Consider the following 22,406-nt stretch of genomic DNA (forward strand, 5'->3'; position numbering starts at 1 on the left):
AGACAGACGACATGGAAGAAACCACAATTTACCTACCTCTAGGTTGCTATACATATTTATTTGGTTTGTCATTGTATCATTTTGTATGGAATTTTAGTGGTAATTAGATATACTTTATTTAGAATGTATCGTAATACATTTTCCAGGAATAGTTTTAACAGCTCAAATAAATAAAAAAGTAAGGGAGCTAAAGCAGAACTACACCCCTGAAATCTACACAAATCATGGCCAACAAGATTGCCTGTGTCTCTCGTTTAGCGTCACTGTACGGGGTGTTCATTGGTTCCACGGTGGGAAGAAAACCCGCCCTAGGGCTAACCGATAGGTCAATCAGAAATGCCTGATTTGTCCACAAATAATATAATTGGTCGAATGGCGAGACTCACGCTCGAGATGCTGTCTACCGTACCTCTCTGGTGGACACGAGCAATATAAATGGCTCATCTTTGCATCAATCAAAATATGAAAGTTTTTGGCAAATAAAGTGATTGGATAAAGCGAATGTCTCACAACCGGACAGACGTAAATTATAGCGCTAGCATGCGCTTTGAGAAAAGAGGAGGTTCCTGAATAGTATTTTATTTATTTCTTTGTTTCCAGTAGAAAAATAATAACAGTGTTATATTTCACAGGGACTATATTTATTATCATTGTCCGCTCACGCAAGAAAACTGGATAAGATTACAGTAGGAATTCAAAAGCCAACGCGAAGGGGAGGAGGATGAAGCGGCGCAATGCGGACTGCAGCAAACTCCGGCGGCCGTTAAAACGGAACCGAATCACCGAGGGTATATACGGCAGGTATATGAAGGCTACTAGTGATGTGTTCTCACTGCTTTAAGGGTACTTGCTTCTAAGACTCCTTAATTGCAGGGTTGGGTTGTCAACTAGTATCTAGCTAGCTAACAATAGCTACTGTGTCACTCCTAATGTAAAATGTTACACTGTCACTCACATTCAAGTAAATCCGCTAGGTAACAAGTTGTTAGCTAGCTAGCTATGTTGTAGATAGAATAGCTAGCTAGCTAAATGGAATGGTATACATTCTCTTTGGTGTAACGTCGTTAGGTTATTAGCCAGGGATAGGCCCCAAGCCATAGCATGGGGCTGGTTTTGACACCTGCTTCAATTAGGCATCTCAAATAACGATATTTATCCCATATTGCGGTCTGAAGTAGTCAGTTAGCTAGGTAACTTTAACTAACTACAACGGGAGGCAGCAGCGTTATTTAGCCTCCTAGCTTGGCTGGATACTTATGGAACAGTTAGCAGGAGTTAATCACCCCTTTTGCAGATTATTTGCCAACTCAGTTGGTCAAACAAACCTTGCCTGCATTGCGCCCTGTCATTCAGATAACACTCATTGTAATTCAGACAGCAAAAATGTCGATGTGCATTAAAGGGATAATTCACCCAAATTACAAAATTATACTTTCCTTTGTTTGTGACCACATTTTTTATTTATTTTGTATTTTTTCCCATGTGGGTTACAGGTATAATATGCAAATTTTATATAATCACTTCATATTCACCAGTGGTCTGTCACTCACAAATAAAAAACATCCTTATGATTATATTTGAGTAAAAAATATATACACTGACTGTACAAAACATTATGAACATGATCTAGACTGACTAGGTGAAAGCTACAATCTGTTGAGGTCACTTGTTAATCAATCAGTAGATGAAGGGGTAGAGGCAGGGAAAATAATTATTTTTAAGCCTTGAGATCATTGAGACATGGATTGTGTATGTGTACCAATCAGATGGGCAAGACAAAATATTGAAGTGCCTTTGAACAGAGTATGGTAGTAGGTGCCAGGTGCACTGGTTTGAATGTGTCAAGAACTGCAACACTGCTGGGTTTTTCACGCTCTACAGTTTCCCGTGTGTATCAAGAATGGTCCACCACTCAAAGGACATCCAGCCAATTTGACGTAACTGTGGGAAGCATTGAAGTCAATATGGGCCAGCATCCCTGTGGAATGCTTTCGACACCTTGTCGACACCATGCCCCAACGAATTAAGGCTGTTCTGAGGGCAAAAGGGGGTGCAACTCAATATTAGGAAGGTATTCCTAATGTTTTGTAAAGTCTTTGTGTGTTTGTGATATATATATATATATATATATATACTGCTCAAAAAATAAAGGGAACACTAAAATAACACATCCTAGATCTGAATGAATGAAATATTCTTATGAAATACTTTTTTCTTTACATAGTTGAATGTGCTGACAACAAAATCACACAAAAATTATCAATGGAAATCAAATTTATCAACCCATGGCTTTCTGGACATGGAGTCACACTCAAAATTAAAGTGGAAAACCACACTACAGGCTGATCCAACTTTGATGTAATGTCCTTAAAACAAGTCAAAATGAGGCTAAGTAGTGTGTGTGGCCTCCACGTGCCTGTATGACCTCCCTACAATGCCTGGGCATGCTCCTGATGAGGTGGCGGATGGTCTCCTGAAGGATCTCCTCCCAGACCTGGACTAAAGCATCCGCCAACTCCTGGACAGTCTTGTGGTGCAACGTGGCGTTGGTGGATGGAGCGAGACATGATGTCCCAGATGTGCTCAATTGGATTCAGGCCTGGGGAACGGGCGGGCCAGTTCATAGCATCAATGCCTTCCTCTTGCAGGAACTGCTGACACACTCCAGCCACATGAGGTCTAGCATTGTCTTGCATTAGGAGGAACCCAGGGCCACCCACACCAGCATATGGTCTCCCAAGGGGTCTGAGGATCTCATCTCGGTACCTAATGGCAGTCAGGCTACCTCTGGCGAGCACATGGAGGGCTGTGCGGCCCCCCCAAAGAAATGCCACCCCACACCATGACTGACCCACCGCCAAACCGGTCATGCTGGAGGATGTTGCAGGCAGCAGAACGTTCTCCACGGCGTCTCCAGACTGTCACATGTGCTCAGTGTGAACCTGCTTTCATCTGTGAAGGGCACAGGTCGCCAGAGGCGAATTTGCCAATCTTGGTGTTTTCTGGTAAATGCCAAACGTCCTGCATGGTGTTTGGCTGTAAGCATAACCCCCACCTGTGGACGGGCCCTCATACCACCCTCATGTAGTCTGTTTCTGACCGTTTGAGCAGACACATGCACATTTGTGGCCTGCTGGAGGTCATTTTGCAGGGCTCTGGCAGTGCTCCTCCTGCTCCTCCTTGCACAAAGGCAGAGGTAGCGGTCCTGCTGCTGGGTTGTTGCCCTCCTATGGCCTCCTTCACATCTCCTGATGTACTGGCCTGTTTCCTGGTAGCGCCTCCATGCTCTGGACACTACGCTGACAGACACAGCAAACCTTCTTGCCACAGCTCGCATTGATGTGCAATCCTGGATGAGCTGCACTACCTGAGCCAGTTGTGTGGGTTGTAGACTCCGTCTCATGCTACCACTAGAGTGAAAGCACCGCCAGCATTCAAAAGTGACCAAAACATCAGCCAGGAAGCATAGGAACTGAGAAGTGGTCTGTGGTCAACACCTGCAGAACCACTACCTTATTTAGGGGTGTCTTACTAAGTGCCTATAATTTCCACCTGTTGTCTATTCCATTTGCACAACAGTATGTGAAATTTATTGTCAATCAGTGTTGCTTCCTAAGTGGACAGTTTGATTTCACAGAAGTGTGATTTACTTGGAGTTACATTGTGTTGTTTTAAGTGTTCCCTTTATTTTTTTGTGCAGTTTATATATGACTTATTCTACATTTTGTTGTTACAGCCTGAATTCAAAATTGATTAAATATAATTTTCTCATCCTTCTACACACAATACCCCATAATGACAAAGTGAATACTTGTTTGTAAAAATGTTTGCAAATTTATTGAAAATGAAATGCAAAAAATATCTAATTTTAGAATTCACACCCCTGAGTCTATACTTTGTAGAAGCACCTTTGGCATTGATTACAGCTGTGAGTCTTTCTGGGTAAGTCTCTGAGAGCTTTCCACACCTGGATTGTGCAACATTTGCCCATTTTTAATTATTTTAAACATTTTTCAAGTTCTGTCAAATTGGCTGTTGATCATTGCTAGACAACCATTTTCTGGTATGGCCATAGATCTTCAAGTAGATTTACATCAAAACTGTAACTCGGCCACTCAGAAACATTCACTGTCTTCTTGGTAAACAACTACAGTGTAGATTTGGCCTTAGGTTATTGTCCTGCTGAATCGTGAATGCATCGGCGTCTGGTGGTTTTCTAAGATGAACCAGGTTTTCTGAAAATATGGGGAGTGGTACTCAGTAATGTTTGTGGCAAATCCAATACAACACATAGCACTTTGTATTAAGGACAAAAAGTTAGTTGCTTTACCACGTTTTTTGCAATATGCATCAAGGCACTAAAGTAATGTTTTGGAGTATTTTTATTCTGTAAATGCTTCCTTTTCAGTCTGTCAATTAGGTTAGTATTCTGGATAGGGATGCACATTTCGGTACAATTTGCTGCCTGCTAAATGACCCTCATTAACTGATAAAAAAATACTATCAGAGATCTGAATATAATGACGAGATGCTTATGTTTCTGCCCTGTAATGGGAGTCATCCCAAGGTGGGAAGAAAGGCGATAAGCGTAGGCCCAAAATAAGCCGCTAAAAATGCAATGTGCTTATTTTGGCGAGGGTGAAACCTCTCGCTTTGTCTCTTCCTCTCTGATACTATGCATGCATACTGGACATTTTTCATTAATTAAGAGCTTAATGGAAACATGCAACAATAGCAAGCCTATTGTCTTACAGTCAAAAGGCTACAGCCTATTATTGAACGTCCAACTTCTGTGATTTAGTAGTTAATCAAACGTTATTTTCAAAAATGTGCCAAAATGCAGTTAGCAGAAAACACCTTTCTGAACAGCGCACCGAATGCAATTGGTTCCATATGTGACAGATGAAAATCTCACTTAGAAACTTAGTTTTCACTATTAGATTCCCCTCTATGATGGGTTGGGTTGGCAATATGACTAGGATTGTGCCTTTGGTATCTGGACAGCGAAAGAAAGTTGATATGAACCAATAGAATAGGAGAGAAATGCTAGTTAATGGCATGAGGAAGTCTTCATAAAATAATTGCCTCCAAGTTTCTATGGCTGGAGTTTCACAAGGCTACTTTGAAGCAAGGTAAGACATGCCTCATTATTTGTAGTGAAGGAAAACATTTAGGTTTCAAAGAATTTGTATTGCCTCAAGCTCACATTGCAAAGTGGTGGGTGATGTGCTGAAAGTCAACGGTCAGCAGGCTAAAGCCTATGCACTGGAATGCTCTATGTGATGTGAGCTTATAATAAATAAGATGCGTGACGACTAACGAAAATACACATTTAATTCCACAAAATTATACAAATGAACCCATAGACTGATAAGCCTGACTGGTCAAATGTTAACATCCTTATTTGTGGAGTAACTACAATGGTAATCCATCCTCGGTTTTCTATCACAGCCATTCAACTCTGTAACTGTTTTAAAGTCACCATCGGCCTCATTGTGAAATCCCTGAGTGGTTTCCTACCTCTCTGGCAATTGAGTTATGAAGGACGCCTGTATCTTTGTAGTGACTGTTTAATGCTACACCATCCAAAGTGTAATTAATAACTTCACCATGCTCAAAGGGATATTCAATGTCTATTTTATTTTACCCATCTACCAATAGGTGCCCTTTGAGGCATTGGAAAACCTCCCTGGTCTTTGTGGTTGAATCTGTGTTTTAAATGTACTGCTTGACTGAGAGACCTTACACCAGGGCTGCCCAACCCCTCTTTCTGTCCTGGAGGTTTTCAGTCCAACCCTAATTTAGCATATCTGATACAGCTAGTTAAGGTCTTGTTGAGCAGCTAATTAGTAGAATCAGGAATGTTAAATTAGGGTTGGACTGAAAACCCACAGGATGGTTGATCTCCAGGAGAAGGGTTGGGCAGCCCTGCCTTACACTATTATTGCACACAGCGAGTCCATGCAATTTGTGACTTTTAAGCACATTTTTACTCCTGAATTATTTAGGCTTGCCATAACAAAGGTGTTGAGTACTTATTGACTCAAGACATTTCAGCTTTTCGTTGTTAATTAATTTGTATACATTTTGAAAAACACAATTCAGCTTTGACATTGTGGGTTATTGTGTGTAGGCCAGTGATAAATCTCAATTTAATCAATTTTAAATTCTGGCTGTAACAACAAAATGTCAAGTGGTGTGAATACTTTCTGAAGTCTCTTTCTCTCTCCTCAGTTTTCTCCTATCATAGCCATTAAGCTCTGTAACTGTAAATAATAATCTTAGCTAATGTCCAACATTAGCTGAAATGAGTCTTTACAGAGTGAAGTATATTTGTTCCTTGACTAGCATCATTCATTCTTACTGTTGATAATTATGTTGTAACTTCTTATAGTAACTATCCACTGGCGCATTGGGAGAGAGTGAGGTGATTGCCATCTAAGAGCCAACATCATTTTTGCGGCAGTGCTGCCTGCCAGCAGTAATCTTCTCTGATTTAATAGAGCGATTTTCAAAGAGCTATCATGGTTAACTAACACATAGTAGATGCAAAGAATTGAATATTTACATTCATGCACTTCAAAATGAATTTTCCAACTGAATGAATTAACTGCACTGCACTCCCACGTTCTATGAAAGAATGTGCCTACCTAATTTAGGGGACACAGTGAACAGTTGGGAGTTGGGGCCAATTTCATTGTGAAATGTTTCCTTGGTGTTAAATAATCTTGAAACGTTTTAATATATTAAAGGATGGTTCAGATTACGAGATGCCAAGATCATATTTTTCCATATTCTGTTCCAAGTAAAGGGTTGTTCAGATTCACTGAGATCTGTGGACCATCCTTTTTTTAATGGCTAGCTCAGAATATGCTCTTTCCAAAAGTTGTTTATATATGATAAAGATCAGTTCTTTCGGGAGCCCAGATAATTTATTTCTAAATCCCATCATTGGATGGTTTGGTAGTTTGGTATTTCATGGGACTCCATAAGCTTGCATAGCTGACTTAAGTTGTAAATATAGGAAAAGGGAGTTGCCTGGTAATGTCTTTCAAATCGTGGTAGGTTCTCACACCCATGATATTGGCAGGGGTACGAATTCCGCAAAAAGCTGCCCTCCAGATAGCAAGGCGTTATTGTGAAAAATTGGCATATTTGTATTTATTAAGGAGCTGCCAAGGCAGCAGCTACTCTTTCTGGGGTCCAAACCCACCAAGACACTTACATCACAGACAAAACAAAATATAAAACAGTACATCATATAACATTACACTACTACATATCTACAATACCAAATGTATAATATAACAATATTACAATGTGTGTGTATGTGCATCAATGCATGCTTTAAAATATGTCCAAACGGAGTACGCATTTGAGAAGTGCCCTCCATGCTCCGTTTCGTGTACTTTGATTTGGACTCCTACTCCGACCCTCCTGGGCTCCAATTTGCGTGCTCGGAGCACTGTAGTATGCATTTTGAGAAACATCCATTTTCTTATGCTGAGGGCAGCTTCATAGCCATAGACTAGGCTAGGTGATTGTGGATGGATAAGCATACCTGAATATTAAGCCAGTCATAATGGGGTTATATCTGTTGACTCATGCCCTTATGTTTTGGGTTTGATGTGATTCTCAAGTCTTGAGAACATGTATGTTGTTCTGGAAGGTCAAGATTTGTTTTTCCGGGCAAATGAAACCGCATCTCAGATTTGGCTTGTGTAGCTGGGACCTCACCTCATTGTAGGTGGTCCTCGCCTTAGCAGTTCGGCACTCAGGTCTGGATAGACTCTGATCTTCTTCTCCGCCTAGGTCCGAGCTCCCAGATTCTGCTGTAAGCCAAACCATTTGACTTCAAAACTGTGTATTCATACAATCCTACAGCGAGAGCCATTCAGGAGAGGACCAGCTTCTCCTGCCCGAACAGTTTTTTAAATTGTATTTATTTATTTATTTTATTTAACCTTTTATTTAACTAGGCAAGTCAGTTAAGAGCACATTCTTATTTACAATGATGGCCTACCAAAAGGCCTCCTGCGGGGACAGGGGCCTGGGATTTAAGAAATACAATAAAAATATAGGACAAAACACACATAACAACAAGAGATACTACATAAAGAGAGATTTAAGACAACAACATAGCAAGGCAGCAACACATAAAACAGCATGGTAGCAACCCAACATAACAACCACATGGTACAAACATTATTGGGGACAGACAACAGCACAAAGGGCAAGAAGGTAGAGACAACAATACATCACACAAAGCAGCCACAACTGTCAGTAAGAGTGTCCATGATTGAGTCTTTGAATGAAGAGATGGAGATAAAACTGTCCTGTTTGAGTGTTTGTTGCAGCTCGTTCCAGTTGCTAGCTGCAATAAACTGAAAAGACGAGCAACCCAGGGATGTGTGTGCGTTGTGGACCTTTAACAGAATGTTACTGGCAGAACGGGTGTTGTATGTGGAGGATGAGGGCTGCAGTAGATATCTCAGATAGGGGGGAGTGAGGCCTAAGAGGGTTTTATAAATAAGCATCAACCAGTGGGTCTTGCGACTGGTATACAGAGATGACCAGTTTACAGAGGAGTATAGAGTGCAGTGATGTGATGTGTCCTATAAGGCGCATTGGTGGGCAAATCTGATGGCCGAATGGTAAAGAACATCTAGCTGCTCGTGAGCACCCTTACCTGCCGATCTATAAATTATGTCTCCATAATCTAGCATGGGGGTAGGATGGTCATCTGAATCAGGATTAGTTTGGCAGCTGGGGTGAAAGAGGAGCGATTTATGATAGAGGAAACCAAGTATAGATTTAACTTTAGCCTGCAACTTTCATATGTGCTTAGAGAAGGACAGTGCACCGTCTAGCCATTCTCCCAAGTACTACCTCAAGCTCTAAACCATCAGAGGTAGTAATCACACCTGTGGGAGGAGGGGCATTCTTCTTCCCAAACCACATTACCTTTTTGTTTTGGAGGTGTTCAGAACAAGGTTAAGGGTAGAGCAAGCTTGTTGGACACTGTAGAGCATTTAACACAAAATCCGGGGAGGAGCCAGCTGAATATCAGACTGTATCATCTGCATATAAATGAATGAGAGCGCTTCCTACTGCCTGAGCTATGTTGTTGTTTTTGTAAATTGAGAAGAGCGTGGTATATAGGATCAAGCCTTGGGGTACTCCCTTGGTGACAGGTAGTGGCTGAGACAGATTTTAAAAAACTTTATACATTGCACTCTTTGAGAGAGGTAGTTAGCAAACCAGCCCAAAGACCCCTCAGAGACACCAATACTCCTTAGCCGGTCCACAAGAATGGAATGATCTACCGTATCAAAATCTTTGGCCAAATCAATAAAGATAGCAGAACATTGGAATGTTAGAATGTTCCCGGGTGGCGCAGTGGTTAAGGGTGCTGTACTGCAGCGCCAGCTGTGCCATCAGAGTCCCTGGGTTCGCGCCCAGGCTCTGTCGTGGGGCGACGCACAATTGGCCTAGGTTAGGGAGGGATTGGTCGGTAGGGATGTCTCATCGCGCACCAGCGACTCCTGTGGCGGGCCGGGCGCAGTGCGCGCTAACCAAGGTTGCCAGGTGCATGGTGTTTCCTCCGACACATTGGTGCGGCTGGCTTCCGGGTTGGATGCGCGCTGTGTTAAGAAGCAGTGCAGTTTGGTTGGGTTGTGTATCGGAGGACGCATGACTTTCAACCTTCGTCTCTCCCGAGCCCATACGGGAGTTGTAGCGATGAGACAAGATAGTAGCTACTACAACAATTGGATACCACAAAATTGGGGATAAAAAGGGGTTAAAATAAAATAAATAACCTCCATAACCTGAGTGGAAACCAGATTGCATACCAGAGAGAATACTATAGACATCAAGATTGCCAGTCAGTTGATTATTGACAAGTTTTTCCAACACCTTCAATAAACAGGGCAAAATAGAAATAGGCCTATAACAGTTAGGATCAGCTTGATCTCCTCCTTTAAATAAAGGATGCACCGTGGCTGCCTTCCAAGCAATGGGAACCTCCCCAGAAAGGAGAGACAGGCTTGGCAATGATAGGGGCAGCGACCTTAAAGAAGAAAGGGTCTAAACAATCTGAGCCAGATGTTTTTTTGTGGTCAAATTTAAGTAGCTCCTTAAGTGACTGCCTGCATGGAGTAACTTTGTAGCGGGGCAGGGGAAAAAGAGGGAAAAGCATCGGTGATAGTCTCATTCAAATGGGTGGTAGATGAGAAAATGTTTGACAGGCAAGGAGGCATGTCTGAGTCAAATAGGAATCCTGACTTAATGAAGTGGTGATTTTAAAGAGCTCAGACATGTGCTTCTTGACCGTAACAACCACATCAACAACTTTAAGGGACATGGGCAGCTGTGAGGATGAGGGTTAATTCTCTAGGTCTTTAACTGTTTCTCAGAACTTATTTGGGTTAGACCCACAGAGAGAATTGCTCCTTAAAGTAACTAACTTTGACCTTCCGGTTAGCCTGATGCACTTCAAATTTTCCTGAACGAGATCCAGTTAGCCTGAGCATGCGCGTGCCGAGCCTTTCGCCAAATGCAATTCTTGAGGTGGAGTAACTCTGCAAGATCATGGTCGAACCAGGGGCTGAACCGTTTTTTTTGTTCTCATTTTCTTTATGATTTTTTTTAACAATACCACGAAAAATATTTTAAAAAGAAGGTACAAGCGTCATGGACAGAGGGGATCAAGCTGATTCTATACCATTTTACAGAGGCTAGTTCATGAAGGAAGGCTTGCTCATTAAAGTTTTTTAGCAAGCGTCTATGACAAATCAGGACAGGTTGTTTCATTGAGCAGCCATTACGAACACAGGCTGTAAAACAGTGATCACTAAGGTCATTACAGAAAACACCAGACTGATACCTATTAGGATTATTTGTGAGAATAACATCGAGGAGAGTAGCCTTTTCTGGGTGTTTGGAGTCATACCTTGTGGGATTGGTAATAATCTGAAAAATAGTCCCATTGCTTTAGGACTTGGTCAGGTGGTTTAAGCATGTCCCAGTTTAGGTTACCAAGCAGGGCAAATTCAGACTTAGTGTAAGGGGCCAGAAGAGAGATTAGGACAGGTAGTGTACAGGCCGGTGCTGATGTAGGACGATACCACCCAGCAATAGTCAACAAAGAGCTATTTGAACATTTTAAAACCAGCAAATCAAATTGTTTGGGGACAGACTTGATGGAGACATCCGAGCACTGAAGGTGATCCTTGGTAAAGATTGCCACTCCTCCACCTTTTGGAAGATCTGAACACTCTTCATTAACCACGTCTCGGTAAAGACCAACACATCTGGATTGGAGCTGTGAACCCACACTTTAAATGTATCCATTTTAGGTAATAAGCTTCTAGTGTTCTAACGTGCAGAAAACCCAGGCATTTACGAGAGCAGTAATTAGTGAAGCAGATATCAGAGCACAAGTCAGAATTGGGGCTAGCAACAGTAGATCGGCCAGGGTGTTCATGTACATTTCCAGATATCATCAACAGTAATACGATCAAGACACTGCATAGGACATCTGAATGTGCATCAGATAGCAACAAGATCATATTGTACAGCAATTTCATCAGGTAACATGAATACAAAGCCAGCGAGAGGTGGTTAGAATAGGATGGGAGGCCAAAAGTCTGTGTAACAACAAATAGAGAGTCAGAGTCCCGAGTGTGGGAACAAACCGTCTGTCCCACGGTTGGGTAAAGAAAGTTTATATTCAACAAAGTATGCAGGAGTCATGAGGCAAATAGCAAAATGCACAAGGAATTGTGTATATATATACATACATACACACACACACACAGTTGAAGTCGGACGTTGACATACACTTAGGTTGGAGTCATTGTTTTTCAACCACTCCACAAATTTCTTGTTCACAAACTATAGTTTTGGCAAGTCTGTTAGGACATTACTTTGTGCATGACACAAGTAATTTTTCCAACAATTGTTTACAGACGGATTATTTCACTGAAAATTCACTATCACAATTCCAGTGGGTCAGAAGTTTACATACACGTAAGGCACGTAAGACTGTGCCTTTAAACGGCTTGGAAAATTCCAGAAAATGTCATGGCTTTAGAAGCTTCTGATAGGCTAATTCACATCATTTGAGTCGATTGGAGGTGCACATGTGGTGTATTTCAAGGCCTACCTTCAAACTCAGTGCCCCTTTGTTTGAAATCATGGGAAAATCCCCAAAATATCTGCCAAGACCTCAGAAAAAGAATTGTAGACCTCCACAAGTCTGGTTCATCCTTGGGAGCAATTTCCAAACGCCTGAAGGTACCACTTTCATCTGTACAAACAATAGTATGCAAGTATAAACACCATGGGACCACGCAGCCGTCGTACCGCTCAGGAAGGAGACACGTTCTGTCTCCTAGAGATGAACATACTTTTGTGCGAAAAGTGCAAATCAATCCTAGAACAACATCAAAGGACCTTGTGAAGATGCTGGAGGAAACCGGAACAAAAGTATCTATATCCACAGTAGGACGAGTCCTATATCGACATAACCTGAAAGGCCGCTCAGCAAGGAAGAAGCCACTGCTCCAAAACCGCCATTAAAAAGCCAGATTACGGCTTGCAACTGCACATGGGGTCTGATAGAAAAAAAATAGAACTGTTTGGCCATAATGACCATCGTTATGTTTGGAGGAAAAAGGGGGAGGCTTGCAAGCTGAAGAACACCATCCCAACCGTGAAGCACGGGGGTGGCAGCATCATGTTGCAGGGGTGCTTTGCTGTAGGAGGGACTGGTGCACTTCAAAATAGATGCCATCATGAGGTTGGACATTTTTGTGGATATATTGAAGCAACATCAAGACATCAGTCAGGAAGTTAAAGCTTGGTCGCAAATGTGTGTTCCAAATGGACATGGACCCCAAGAATACTTCCAAAGTTGTGGCAAAATGGCTTAAGGACAACAAAGTCAAGGTATTGGAGTGGCCATCACAAAGCCCTGACCTCAATCCTGTAGAAAATGTGTACAAGTCAAGAGGCATACAAACCTGACTCTGTTACGCCAGCTCTGTCAGGAGGAATGGGCCAAAATTCAGCCAACTTATTGTGGGAAGCTTGTAGAAGGCTACCCAAAATGTTTGACCCAAGTTAAACAATGTAAAGGCAATGCTACCAAATACTAATTGAGTGTATGTAAACTTCTGACCCACTGGGAATGTGATGAAAGAAATAAAAGCTGAAATAAATCATTCTTTCTACTATTATTCTGACATTTCACATTCTTAAAATAAAGTGGTGATCCTAACTGACTTAAAACAGCAAATTTTTTACTAGGATTAAATGTCAGGAATTGAGAAACACCATAGCCAAATACATTTAAACTCTGTTTATGTCAACTTCTGACCTCAATTATATATATGGCTGATTTATAAATCCAGGCACATTTAACAGTTAGGCTGTTGATTACAGACCTAATTAAGTTGGTTTCCTCTCTCATCACGTTTCTCAGACATTGAATGCAAGGGCTGTTTTTCTCATCTCGTAACTCCACTGCTGCCTCCGAATTGTTCTCAACACCAATATGCTGGGTAACATGGCTTTTATGCAGATAGCAACATGGTTTATTAAAAGGCGGCAATTCAACAGCACAACGTTTCAGAACCGCGGACAGTGACCACTAACTAATGCGGGAGAAAGCGCATTTGCTATAAACTCAGCAAAAAAAGAAACGTCCCTTTTTCAGGACCCTCTTTCAAAGATAATTCATAAAAATCAAAATAACTTCACAGATCTTCATCGTAAAGGGTTTAAACACTGTTTCCCATGCTTGTTCAATGAAACATAAACAATTAATGAACATGCACCTGTGGAATGGTCGTTAAGACACTAACAGCTTAGACGGTAATTAAGGTCACAGTTATGAAAGCTTAGGACACAAAAGGGGCCTTTCCACTGACTCTGGAAAAACACCAAAAGAAAGATGCCCATGGTCCCTGCTCATCTGCGTGAACTTGCTTTAGGCATGCTGCAAGGAGGCATGAGGACGGCAGATGTGACCAGGGAAATAAATTGCAATCCGTACTTTGAGACGCCTAAGGCAGCGCTACAGGGAGACAGGACGGACAGCTGATTGTCCTCGCCATGGCAGATCACGTGTAACAGCACCTGCACAGGATCGGTACATCAACATCACACCTGCGGGACAGGTACAGAATGGCAACAACAACTGCCTGAGTTAAACCAGGAACGCACAATCCCTCCATCAGTGCTCAGACTGTCCGCTATAGGCTGAGAGAGGCTGGACTGAGGGCTTGCAGGCCTGTTGTAAGGCAGGTCCTCACCAGACATCACCGGCAACAATGTCACCTATGGGCACAAACCCACCGATGCTGGACCAGACAGGACTAGCAAAAAGTGTTCTTCACTGACGAGTAGCTGTTTTGTCTCACCAGGGGTGATGGTTGGATTTGCGTTTATGGTCTAAGGAATGAGCGTTACACCCAGGCCTGTACTCTGGAGTGGGATTGATTTGGAGGTGGAGGGTCCGTCATGGTCTGTGGCAGTGTGTCACAGCATCATTGGACTGAGCTTGTTGTCATTGCCTGCAATCTCAATGCTATGTGTTACAGGAAGGAGGATGTCATTCCCTTATGTGGTACCCTTCCTGCAGGCTCATCCTGACATGACCCTCCAGCATGACAATGCCACCAGCCATACTGCTCGTTCTGTGCATGATTTCCTGCAAGCCAGGAATGTCCGTGTTCTGCCATGGCCAGGGAAGAGCTCGGATCTCTATCCCATTGAGTATGTCAGGGACCTGTTGGATCGGAGGGTGATGGCTAGGGCCATATCCCACCAGAAATGTCCGGGAACTTGCAGGTGCCTTGGTGGAAGAGTGGGGTAACATCTCACAGCAAGACCTGGCAAATCTGTTGCAGTCCATGAGGAGGAGATGCACTGCAGTACTTAGTATCTGGTGTGGCCACCAGCTGCATTGACTGTTACTTTTGATTTTAGCACAGTTGACAGTGAGGAGACGTTTATTTTTTTGCTGAGTTTAAAATATTTTTATTAGTGTTGCACCGTTTTGTTCTTATGTAATGTAACCATATACAATTTCAGTAGCACATGTCTTAAGCCCCGTTTCCATTGGCACTTTGAAGTCAACCCAGGTTGGGCTGGCCTTGGTGGGCTAGCTCAAATTGAATTCCCACTTCCCCCAGAAATGAGAAATTATGCTAGGTAGCCAATATGTGACTGCAGCTGGCCTCGCCAATGTTGCTAGCTATCAAGATGTTGAATTTATTTCGTCCCATAGTCCTGCCAGTGCCAGCCAGACTCTGAGCCATGTATTTAGCTTGCTGACGTTAGCTAGCTAAACGGGTAGCATCACTGCGAGCATAACAGGCTAGCTAGCTAGCTAGCTTAATTCCTACCTTGCTTACCATGGCATTAGCTATTAGCGAGCTGACCAAGCAAACCAGACAAGTTTGATATGATCTAGCTTTCAATATGGACTGGCCAGCTGAAATTTCTGCTGGCTCAAGTTAGCTAGCTAGCTTGTTTCAACTCTGATTTGCTAGCTAACGGTAGATGGGTAGTTAGCATTCGAGGGCTGACTTCTCATAAAAGTTGGTATTGTGTAGTACAAAAATGAACGAAGGATCCAGCTATGGTAGTAATTTGTGTCATGTCTGACTAATGCAGTACTGCTTGTCCATTTGTTAGCTAACAGTAACAAGCCCAGACAAGCTAGCTAACGTTGTGTTAGCGAACAGTACGCTCTCGTTGGCTGGCCCTCGCTTCATACTCGTCGCCAAACCCACTGGCTCCAGGTCATCTACAAGACCCTGCTAGGTAAAGTCCCCCCCTTATCTCAGCTTGCTGGTCACCATAGCAGCACCCACCTGTAGTACGTGCTCCAGCAGGTATATCTCACTGGTCACCCCCAAAACCAATTCTTCCTTTTGGCTGCCTCCATCCAGTTCTCTGCTGCCAATGACTGGAATGTTCTACAAAAATCTCTGAAACTGGAAACACTTATCTCCCTCACTAGCTTTAAGCACCAGCTGTCAGAGCAGCTCACAGATTACTGCACCTGTACATAGCCATCTATAATTTAGCCCAAAAAACTACCTCTTTCCCTACTGTATTTATTTATTTATTTATTTAGCTCCTTTGCACCCAATTATTTCTCTCTACTTTGCACATTCTTCCACTGCAAATCAACCATTCCAATGTTTTACTTGCTATATTGTATTTACTTCACCACCATGGCCTTTTTTTTGCTTTTACCTCCCTTATCTCACCTCACTAGCTCACATTGTATATATACTTATTTTTCTACTGTATTATTGACTGTATGTTTGTTTTACTCCATGTGACTCTGTGTTGTTGTATGTGTGGAACTGCTTTGATTTATCTTGGCCAGGTCGCAATTGTAAATGAGAACTTGTTCTCACATTTACATTTACATTTAAGTCATTTAGCAGACGCTCTTATCCAGAGCGACTTACAAATTGGTGCTTTCACCTTATGACATCCAGTGGAACAGCCACTTTACAATAGTGCATCTAGGTCTTTTAAGGGGGGAGGGGGAGAAGGATTACTTTATCCTATCCTAGGTATTCCTTAAAGAGGTGGGGTTTCAGGTGTCTCCGGAAGGTGGTGATTGACTCCGCTGTCCTGGCGTCGTGAGGGAGTTTGTTCCACCATTGGGGGGCCAGAGCAGCGAACAGTTTTGACTGGGCTGAGCGGGAACTGTACTTCCTCAGTGGTAGGGAGGCGAGCAGGCCAGAGGTGGATGAACGCAGTGCCCTTGTTTGGGTGTAGGGCCTGATCAGAGCCTGGAGGTACTGAGGTGCCGTTCCCCTCACAGCTCCGTAGGCAAGCACCATGGTCTTGTAGCGGATGCGAGCTTCAACTGGAAGCCAGTGGAGAGAGCGGAGGAGCGGGGTGACGTGAGAGAACTTGGGAAGGTTGAACACCAGACGGGCTGCGGCGTTCTGGATGAGTTGTAGGGTTTTAATGGCACAGGCAGGGAGCCCAGCCAACAGCGAGTTGCAGTAATCCAGACGGGAGATGACAAGTGCCTGGATTAGGACCTGCGCCGCTTCCTGTGTGAGGCAGGGTGGTACTCTGCGGATGTTGTAGAGCATGAACCTACAGGAACGGGCCACCGCCTTGATGTTATTTGAGAACGACAGGGTGTTGTCCAGGATCACGCCAAGGTTCTTAGCGCTCTGGGACGAGGACACAATGGAGTTGTCAACCGTGATGGCGAGATCATGGAACGGGCAGTCCTTCCCGGGAGGAAGAGCAGCTCCGTCTTGCCGAGGTTCAGCTTGAGGTGATGATCCGTCATCCACACTGATATGTCTGCCAGACATGCAGAGATGCGATTCGCCACCTGGTCGTCAGAAGGGGGAAAGGAGAAGATTAATTGTGTGTCGTCTGCATAGCAATGATAGGAGAGACCATGTGAGGTTATGACAGAGCCAAGTGACTTGGTGTATAGCGAGAATAGGAGAGGGCCTAGAACAGAGCCCTGGGGACACCAGTGGTGAGAGCACGTGGTGAGGAGACGGATTCTCGCCACGCCACCTGGTAGGAGCGACCTGTCAGGTAGGACGCAATCAAGCGTGGGCCGCGCCGGAGATGCCCAACTCGGAGAGGGTGGAGAGGAGGATCTGATGGTTCACAGTATCGAAGGCAGCCGATAGGTCTAGAAGGATGAGAGCAGAGGAGAGAGAGTTAGCTTTAGCAGTGCGGAGCGCCTCCGTGATACAGAGAAGAGCAGTCTCAGTTGAATGACTAGTCTTGAAACCTGACTGATTTGGATCAAGAAGGTCATTCTGAGAGAGATAGCGGGAGAGCTGGCCAAGGACGGCACGTTCAAGAGTTTTGGAGAGAAAAGAAAGAAGGGATACTGGTCTGTAGTTGTTGACATCGGAGGGATCGAGTGTAGGTTTTTTCAGAAGGGGTGCAACTCTCGCTCTCTTGAAGACAGGAGGGACGTAGCCAGCGGTCAGGGATGAGTTGATGAGCGAGGTGAGGTAAGGGAGAAGGTCACCGGAGATGGTCTGGAGAAGAGAGGAGGGGATAGGGTCAAGCGGGCAGGTTGTTGGGCGGCCGGCCGTCACAAGACGCGAGATGTCATCTGGAGAGAGAGGGGAGAAAGAGGTCAGAGCACAGGGTAGGGCAGTGTGAGCAGAACCAGCGGTGTCGTTTGACTTAGCAAACGAGGATCGGATGTCGTCGACCTTCTTTTCAAAATGGTTGACGAAGTCATCTGCAGAGAGGGGGGGGAGGGGGATTCAAGAGGGAGGAGAAGGTGGCAAAGAGCTTCCTAGGGTTAGAGGCAGATGCTTGGAATTTAGAGTGGTAGAAAGTGGCTTTAGCAGCAGAGACAGAGGAGGAAAATGTAGAGAGGAGGGAGTGAAAGGATGCCAGGTCCGCAGGGAGGCGAGTTTTCCTCCATTTCCGCTCGGCTGCCCGGAGCCCTGTTCTGTGAGCTCGCAATGAGTCGTCGAGCCACGGAGCGGGAGGGGAGGGCCGAGCCGGCCTGGAGGATAGGGGACATAGAGAGTCAAAGGATGCAGAAAGGGAGGAGAGGAGGGTTGAGGAGGCAGAATCAGGAGATAGGTTGGAGAAGGTTTGAGCAGAGGGAAGAGATGATAGGATGGAAGAGGAGAGAGTAGCGGGGGAGAGAGCGAAGGTTGGGACGGCGCGATACCATCCGAGTAGGGGCAGTGTGGGAAGTGTTGGATGAGAGCGAGAGGGAAAAGGATACAAGGTAGTGGTCGGAGACTTGGAGGGGAGTTGCAATGAGGTTAGTGGAGGAACAGCATCTAGTAAAGATGAGGTCGAGCGTATTGCCTGCCTTGTGAGTAGGGGGAAGGTGAGAGGGTGAGGTCAAAAGAGGAGAGGAGTGGAAAGAAGGAGGCAGAGAGGAATGAGTCAAAGGTAGACGTGGGGAGGTTAAAGTCGCCCAGAACTGTGAGAGGTGAGCCGTCCTCAGGAAAGGAGCTTATCAAGGCATCAAGCTCATTGATGAACTCTCCGAGGGAACCTGGAGGGCGATAAATGATAAGGATGTTAAGCTTGAAAGGGCTAGTAACTGTGACAGCATGGAATTCAAAGGAGGCGATAGACAGATGGGTAAGGGAGAAAGAGAGAATGACCACTTGGGAGAGATGAGGATCCCGGTGCCACCACCCCGCTGACCAGAAGCTCTCGGGGTGTGCGAGAGCACGTGGGCGGACGAAGAGAGAGCAGTAGGAGTAGCGGTGTTGTCTGTGGTGATCCATGTTTCCGTCAGAGCCAAGAAGTCGAGGGACTGGAGGGAGGCATAGGCTGAGATGAACTCTGCCTTGTTGGCCGCAGATCGGCAGTTCCAGAGGCTACCGGAGACCTGGAACTCCACGTGGGTCGTGCGCGCTGGGACCACCAGATTAGGGTGGCCGCGGCCATGCGGTGTGGAGCGTTTGTATGGTCTGTGCAGAGAGGAGAGAACAGGGATAGACAGACACATAGTTGACAGGCTAGAGAAGAGGCTACGCTAATGCAGAGGAGATTGGAATGACAAGTGGACTACACGTCTCGAATGTTCAGAAAGTTAAGCTTAGGTAGCAAGAATCTAATTGACTAAAATGATTAAAATGATACAGTACTGCTGGGGTAGGCTAGCTGCGTTGTTGACACTACCCTAATCAAGTCGTACCGTTGAGTGTGAAGTTTCTACAATGCTGCTTTTCGGGAGCTAGCTGGCTAGCTAGCAGTGTTGGTTACGTTACGTTGCGTTAGGAGAACGACAATAGCTGGCTAGCTAACCTAGAAAATCGCTCTAGACTACACAATTATCTTTGAAACAAAGACGGCTATGTAGCTAGCTATGTAGCTAGCTACGATCAAACAAATCACACCGTTGGGACTGTAATGAAATTAAATGAAAATGTGATCCTACCTGTGGAGCGAAGCGGAATGCGACCGGAATGCGAAAGTTCTATTCAGTAGACGTTGGCTGGCTATTGGCTAGCTAGGAGTGTCTCCTACGTTAAGGACGACAAAATAGCTGGCTAGCTAACCTCGGTGAATTAAGATAATCACTCTAAGACTACACACTCTAAACTACACAATTATCTTGGATACGAAGACAGCAAAGACAACTATGTAGCTAGCTAATACTACACTAATCAAGTCGTTCAGTTGAGTGTGATAGTTACTACAGTGCTACGGTAGACGGTGAACGTGTTGGGCAGATAGGAGACGACGAAATACGATAATTACGCAATTATCTTTGATACAACGACGACTATGTAGCTAGCTAAGAAGAAATTGCTAAGATTAGACAAATCAGACCGTTGTACTATAATGAAATGTAATGAAATGTAATGAAAAAGTTATACAACCTGCAGACCGAAGCGCGGATGCGACCGGCTCGCTCCAACTTCCAACCCGGAAGCGGTTGGAAGTAACAACTTGCCTACCTGGTTGAATAAAGGTTAAATAAATAAAAAATCCACCAATGGTCAGCTTGATGGTTGCATAGTAACTGCGTCACCACCCCAAATTCTAATTGAGCTGGCACCAGTTGTGAAACTGGGCAGCGTTGGCCCGGGTTTCCCTTGATCCAGCTAGAATTTGAGAATTCCATTTGAGCCAACTCTAATTTGGCCCAAATTTGCCCTAATTTTAAGTGACCGATGGACTGTGCCAACCCCACGGCCTCCACAATGGATTAGTCCCCTTCGACAGGTGTCTTGTACACCATGGACATTTTTTTTGTGGGGGTGGGATACTGCTCGACCTAAAGAATTCTTGGTCGACCAAACAATCGACCAGTTGACTAAATGGAGTCAGGCCTATAAAAGACACAAGAATGAAGCTATACTGTATATACAAGGAGTAGCATTATCATATCAATGTGAAGGGATATGTGGTAATAGAGGTAGATGTGTAAAGTGACTAGGCATCAGGATGCATAATACTAAGTAGTGTGTGTGTGTGTGGACTTTTTGAGTGCATATAGCCAGTGCAGGATGTCAATGCAACTAGTCCATACAGTCTGAGTTGCTATTGATTAGCTAAGTCTTAATTGCTTGGAGATGGATGCTGTCTCTGAGCCTGTTGGTCCAAGTCCTGATGCTCTGGTACCGGTTGCCTGACAGTAGCATAGAGAACAGTCTGTGGCTGGTTGTGGCATTGCACATGTTAAAACTCATACATTTCTTTCTTCTCCAGTACCTTCCTGTACCTGAAGTTCCTGGTGGTGTGGGCACTGGTGCTACTGGCAGACTTTGTGCTCGAGTTCAGGTTTGAGTACCTGTGGCCCTTCTGGCTGTTCATCAGAAGTGTGTACGACTCCTTCAGATACCAGGGGCTGGTGAGTTTGTCTGGCTGTGTCCTGGGTTGGCCTGACCGATCTGTGGTATAGACGAGGAGAGTAGGTCTATGGAGCCTCTGCAGAACAAGATCTGAGTCCTGGACTAGTGCGGCTATGTTTTCAAAATATTTACATAATGTTATTCCCCTCCAATTCTCTAGAGGTGACTCTACTAAGTCATTGATTGGGCTTTGATGTCTTTTGCAGATATGTTGTTGCATTTAATTGCCAATTTAATCAACACACAATGAAAAATTGTGATGTGGAGAATATGTGACCCACATCTCTCTGGTTGTTTGGAGCGATGTGTTTTTCTGCCTTTTTGCAGAGCTCCTACTAACCCCACTCGTGTCTCCATTCTTCCAGGCGTTTTCAGTGTTCTTTGTGTGTGTGGCGTTTACCTCTGACATCATATGCCTGCTCTTCATCCCTGTACAATGGCTGTTCTTTGCTGCCAGTACCTACGTGTGGGTGCAGTACGTGTGGCATACAGGTAAGCTCTCTTCCTATTCACCTGCCTTTTTAACAAGGAAAATAGCTTAGTGATTACAGTGAATTAGTGTGTGGTTATCATCCAGCGGAGGCTGCTGAGGAACGGATTAAATGGAATGGCATTTGATTTGATTGATATTTGATACCATTCCGCTCCAGCCATTAACACGAGCCCGTCCTCCCCAATTAAGGTGCCACCAACCTCGTGATGTTATCCCTGTATTGCACTATTTAAGCCTAGCTGTAAAGAAATGGGACTGGTGACAGGAGTTTCACAGGAGGGTGACTCTTCAAGAACGAAAAAATACCATGATTTGGGGTTTTCCACAAAATGTTATCCATAGAAGGGTCATTTGGAGGAAGGATTAATGACATATTTGACATTTTAATCTTAAAGCATAAATGAGAAATAATACATTATTTTGTCATTGGAGTATTAAAGCTGCAATATGTAACTTTTTGGGCGACCCACCAAATTCACATAGAAATGTGTGTTATGCATGTCATTCTCATTGAAGAAGCTGCAAATCTGTTCTTTGTGTGCCATTTC

At 44.2% G+C, this 22,406-nt stretch overlaps 1 protein-coding gene across 1 annotated transcript in view; it reads left to right on the forward strand.

Annotated features, from left to right (window-relative positions):
• Positions 1 to 506: 506 nt before the first annotated feature.
• The window catches only part of LOC115138422 (macoilin-2-like), a 33,659-nt gene continuing 11,759 nt past the window's right edge, over positions 507 to 22,406 (forward strand). The window contains exons 1-3 of the mRNA XM_029675253.2: positions 507 to 801; positions 21,223 to 21,364; positions 21,731 to 21,857. Coding sequence (XP_029531113.2) covers positions 722 to 801; positions 21,223 to 21,364; positions 21,731 to 21,857 — 349 coding nt within the window. The 5' untranslated portion in view covers positions 507 to 721. The remainder of the gene's footprint in view (positions 802 to 21,222; positions 21,365 to 21,730; positions 21,858 to 22,406) is intronic.

This window comes from Oncorhynchus nerka, linkage group LG12 (genome assembly GCF_034236695.1).
Source record: "Oncorhynchus nerka isolate Pitt River linkage group LG12, Oner_Uvic_2.0, whole genome shotgun sequence".
Taxonomy (NCBI): domain Eukaryota; kingdom Metazoa; phylum Chordata; class Actinopteri; order Salmoniformes; family Salmonidae; genus Oncorhynchus; species Oncorhynchus nerka.